Here is a 5,125-nt window from a genome sequence, read left to right on the forward strand (position 1 = left end):
AATTTGCTTAGGAAGAGAAACAGCAGAATTCCCCCGTTTCAGTGAATTAACGGTTTTCCAGAATTTTGCAGGATCTCCTGCAGAATCTGTCATAGCATTAAGGAAGTAATTTGATTTTGCCTTTTCGACAGCTGCAGTACATTTATTTCTCAATTGCCTAAAAAACAGCCAATCAGCTGGAGTACCTGTTTTCCTCGCCAAGGCCCAGGCCCGATTCTTTTGCAGGAAAAGACCTGACAATTCAGGAGAGAACCAAGAACTGGTTCGGTTTCTTACTCTGTGATTCTTAAGCGGGGCATGTTTATCAGACATAGAGGTAACAATAGAAGAGAAAAAAGCAAGGGCTAAAACCGGGTCCAGAAAGCAGCAAGTGGATAAAAGCTCAGAGTGATATAAGTCAAGGATATTTGACTTATATTCACAGAGTCAGTGTGGTGAAAGCTCAACAGCGCCTCTTCAACTTCAGGAGGCTGAATAAATGTGGCTAGTCCTCTAAGGCCCTCATGAAATTCTACATGTGCACCATTGAGACGATCATGTAGGGCTGTATCAACGCCTGGTCCGGAATTTGCAACCACAGGGCTCTCCAGATAGTGGTGCGGACAGCCCAACGCATCACCGGGGGCACACTGCCTGCCCTCCAAGACATCTCCAGCACTCGGTGTCACAGATAGGCCAAGAAGATCATCAAGGACCTCAGCCACCCGAGCCATGGCCTTGTCTCCCCGCTACCATCTAGAAGGAGATGATAGTACAGGTGCATCAAAGCTAACCCTAAGAGACTGAGAAACTGGAGATAGAAGTTTCTTACTCCAGGCCATCGGACGTTGAAATAGTAACCTCTAGCCGGCCTCCGCCCAGTACCCTGAGCAAACTTAGTCACTGTTAAAAGCAGGGTACTGGGCTGATACCACCTGGTACTATACCCTGTACCGTAGAGACTGCTGCCATATGTACATAGTCATTCAACACGGTTCACTTTAATAATGTTTACAGTAGAGTACCTGTACTGGGGTTCTGTGGTCACCAAACTGCCTTCAAGCGCAGCGGTCTCCCTCACAGTAGTGGCAACTGTGTACATATAAATGAACAAAATCACTCGGACCAGCCTTTCTGGACCGTGGCGGTAAAGCCTGATAAGTGCAACACCCAAAGGGCTCGCACGTTGACGGGCTAGGCACCTGTCCAGCAGCCCTGAGAATTGAAGAGGTAATTTAGGCAATTCAAGGCAATTTACTGCACATACAGTTATGCTGTGTTTGCTCAAGAGTATAATTAATTGGCTGATCCCACCTGATGACCCGGATTGAATATTGGGGTGCGTTCAGCAGGATGCAACCTTTTGGAAGGTTCAGATAACAATATGCTATTTTGAACAAATATGTCTCTCCGACATGTAGATTAAGGAAATACGTTGTCTCTAATCATGAAATTTATATCTGCAATGATCGAAGGTTTTTTGACTGAACGTGGCCCATGTAATTCTTCCATAACAAAGAAGCACCACCTAGATGGCTACTTTAAAATGTTGGAAGCCCTCAATGGCAGTGTTCATGCCAAAATGGATTTCATCCATCTAGAGTCCTCTATCTAACTCCATGAGACTGACTCAATAGCCAGGTATAGACCAGCAAACGCCGGCCCCTGATTGCAATGAGGTGCACCTGGAGACAAAGTGATACACCTGGGTTAATTAAGACATGTCACATAACATAAATACCAGGTGTATTGGGTCTTGTTGACATCAGTTGCATTTTCTCTGTTACTACCACTCCTGTACCTGGAATCATGTGCATGTTCAGACTGATGGCGGTCATATGTGAGTATACAAAATCTGTATCTGATGCAGATTAGAATTTAAATATATACGATCAAATGTTTGTAATAGAAGAATGTCATATGATTTGAGGGACATTCAGTTCCTATTGGGCAAAAAAGTATTCAAAACAAAATCATTAACAAATGTTGTGACATCTTGTGCCTGGAATAAGAGACCAAATGCTCAACTTGACTATAATACACTTAGTATAACTGAAATGTATTAGTATAGAGACCAATGCTGAATTCTAGCTTCATGGTACAAGTGCATATGTTGTGAGATGTTGTTTCAGTGCTGGCTGCAGCTTGCTGTACACTAACGGATGGAGGTACTGTATGTAATAATGATACTACTTAACCAAGCTAATGTGAGTGGTGTGTAATTCCTTTGATTTGTCCTGGCAGCAATCAGCATCACGTGTGAAGGCTCTGATGCTTTACTGCAGTGTGGTAAGCTACTCAACCCTACAGTATACTCACCGACCACCTATGATAGTTTCTACTGTAGATTAGCATCACTAGCCCACACCATAGAGACCCAGGCTTGTCTCTCCGTTGTCCCTCACCTTTCTCCTTTTCATTGTCTCTTCCCTATCTCCCCCAGATGGAGGTAAGATTCAAATCAAGCGTGCCAACTATGGTCGTCGTCAACACGATGTGTGTTCCATTGGGCGCCCCAATAACCAACTCACCGACACCAACTGCCTCAGCCAATCCACCACCAGCAAGATGGCAGAAAGGTACTGGAACCTGTGTTTACCTGTAGGAACTCCTTGACTAGTGTTAACCAGCAAGATGGCAGAAAGGAACTCATGACCTCTACCTGTCTTTGAAACACACAGATGCGGTGGGAAGAGCGAGTGTGTTGTGCCGGCATCCAATTTCGTTTTTGGAGACCCCTGTGTCGGGACTTACAAGTACCTGGACATCAAATACTCCTGTGTCCAACAGCAAGAAACAAGTCAGTCTCTGAATGTGTGCTAATAACACTTAGTGGTGGGCACCAATATCCATAATTAGATTCAACGTACTATCGGTACGACTGTGGCATGTTGGGATATTGTTTAATACTCCTACCCACTTTACTCTTTTGTAAAAGAGTGCACTCTGCTGATAGCTAGAAAAGGAATAGAATAGGTTGGTTCCTCTATGGTACTAGATTGCTAGCTATGTTTTATTAAATGCCGTCTTATGGCCACAACGTTTCATACGTGCATGGGTTTCTCAACGTGTAAACCACCCTCACCTGCTAACTAACCCTAGCTAGCCAACAAGCTGTGGTTATTGAGAAATGTAGCCGGCAACAACTTTAGTTAGCGTAGCCTATAGGGAGGTCAGGGACCTGGAAGTGTGGTGCCAAGACGACAATGGAACTGATTGTGGACTACAGGAAACGGAGGGCCGAGCCCCTCCCAACCAGGAGGCTAGAAATATTTGGTATCAGCCCTCCGATCCTCAATTCTACAGCTGCACCATTGAGAGATTTTTGACTGCCTGCATCACCACTAGGTATGGCATCTGACTGCAAGGTGCAACAGAGGGTAGTGTGTACGGCCCAGTACATCACTCAGGCTGGGCTCCCTGCCATCAGGATCTCGACACCACGTGTGTCTGAAGGCCCTACATACAGACTCGAGCCACCCAAGTCATACTGGTCTCTGCTCCTCCATAACAAATGGTACGGGTGCACCAAGTCTGGAATCAACAGGACCCTGAACGGCTTCTACTTCCTCCAAGCCATAAAACTGCAGAGTTGATTATCTGCAACGACCCTTTTTGAAGGAACTTTATTGACTTGTCTCATATGCTGTTCCTTGTTATATGTACATATCTTGCTCCATTAGCTAGCAAGAACATGGAAGGGAAGTATTTCGAGCTTATTTGATGGTTGTGCACGCTTAATCTGGTTTACCACTGAATGTTTCAGTGAACGGTAACTAGCTAGCGCAACTCCCATAGATTGGTAGGGACTATAGCTAATCTGACAGATGGCACAGCACAAACTGCATAGAAATACAGATTTGGTTTAGTGGGTTGACCTGTTTCGCCAGTTTAGGTGTAGCCAGCCAGTTTGCTTAAAATGGAAGTATTTTGAGAACTGCTCACAAGGAATTGAAACTACAAGTTAACGGTGGAAAATGAGGCACCTAACTTTGTATACTTTAGTTCATGCTGACATGCTTAAAATGCACCTGAAATCAACATTCCTTATTAGTGCCCATCACTAACACTTCACCAGGCTAATATATGTCTGGCCAGTGTGGTGTAACTCCTGTGTTGTCCTTGCAGTAAGCAGCATCATATGTGAAGGCTCTGATTCTCAACTACTATGTGGTAAGCTGGTCAACACTACCATACAGTGTATAAATGTGGTGACGTATGTTAGTCACTAGCCCACACAAACACCCAGATTTGGTAATCCTTTTCTTCGTTCTCTTCCTCAGATCGGGGTGAGATCCATATTCAGCGTGCCAACTATGGTCGTCGTCAACACGATGTGTGTTCCATTGGGCGCCCACAAAACCAACTCAAAAACACCAACTGCCTCAGCCCATCCACCACCAGCACAATGGCAAAAAGGTACTGAAACCGTTAGTGTGCATATACCTGTAGGCACTCATTGGCTGTGATGTTAAGCTCTACCTGTTTCACACAGGTGTGACGGAGAGCGCCAGTGTATCGTCAAGGTATCCAACTCCGTGTTCGGTGACCCCTGTGTCGGAACCTATAAGTACTTGGATGTGGCTTACACCTGTTACTGAATGTGAGTTGTATATGTTCATGCACACATGACTGGGAACTAGAATGCTGGTACTGATGGTTTGTCTTGCAGGATATCTTCCTGGGGAACCTGAAGATGTACAAGTCTTCTGGGATATCTTCATCAGGTCATTACGTTTTCAATCAACTTCAATGACCTTGTAAACCTGTGTATTTTGTGCTGAAACATTTCTTAAACAATTTCTGAACTGTGGTTGTTGGTCTGAATTAAACAACGTTTCAGAAAGACATGACTGGTAGCCTCTTGTATATTACTAAATGTCACACCAATATTACTGACTGTGTGTCCTTTATTCTCGCCTTTCACCGGACTCATTTGTACCTGCCGCTAACGTGCATTTGTCTGGATGTTGATATTCTGTGTCCACCTTTAAGCAGTTGTAGACAAATAAAATACTCATTGCGATCAGCCTTTCCTGCCCACCTCAGGTGGTGTGATCTGGATGGTCAAACTATTTATAAATCAATTGTACATGCCTCTCAAATCACTGACAGGTAGTACCGTTGACTTATGGCAGCAGGCCTC

At 44.5% G+C, this 5,125-nt stretch overlaps 1 protein-coding gene across 2 annotated transcripts; it reads left to right on the forward strand.

The window, feature by feature from the left end:
* Positions 1-1,720: 1,720 nt before the first annotated feature.
* LOC139536377 (L-rhamnose-binding lectin CSL3-like) lies at positions 1,721-4,827 on the forward strand. Of its 2 annotated transcripts, XM_071336868.1 has the most exons (9): positions 1,727-1,819; positions 2,112-2,147; positions 2,224-2,268; positions 2,423-2,558; positions 2,661-2,779; positions 4,108-4,152; positions 4,263-4,398; positions 4,475-4,582; positions 4,652-4,827. In XM_071336868.1, the coding sequence occupies exons 1-8, from the start codon at positions 1,789-1,791 to the stop codon at positions 4,578-4,580; spliced, it is 654 nt and encodes a 217-aa protein (XP_071192969.1). In that variant the 5' UTR covers positions 1,727-1,788; the 3' UTR covers positions 4,581-4,582; positions 4,652-4,827. The 2 variants fall into 2 exon arrangements, with proteins under 2 accessions (XP_071192970.1, XP_071192969.1); XM_071336869.1 differs by lacking the exon at positions 2,112-2,147 and having other exon boundaries at positions 1,721-1,819.
* The last annotated feature ends 298 nt before the right edge of the window (positions 4,828-5,125 follow it).

Source organism: Salvelinus alpinus, chromosome 12, assembly GCF_045679555.1.
Source record: "Salvelinus alpinus chromosome 12, SLU_Salpinus.1, whole genome shotgun sequence".
NCBI classification, from domain to species: domain Eukaryota; kingdom Metazoa; phylum Chordata; class Actinopteri; order Salmoniformes; family Salmonidae; genus Salvelinus; species Salvelinus alpinus.

Bases quoted from the DNA above. Each gene is read 5' to 3' on its own strand.
- LOC139536377 (XM_071336868.1), top strand. From the start codon at position 1,789: ATGTGCATGTTCAGACTGATGGCGGTCATAT. The intron at 2,148-2,223 runs GTACTGTATGTA...TTGTCCTGGCAG, and splicing joins CTGTACACTAACGGATGGAG to CAATCAGCATCACGTGTGAA. The intron at 4,399-4,474 runs GTACTGAAACCG...TGTTTCACACAG, and splicing joins ACCAGCACAATGGCAAAAAG to GTGTGACGGAGAGCGCCAGT.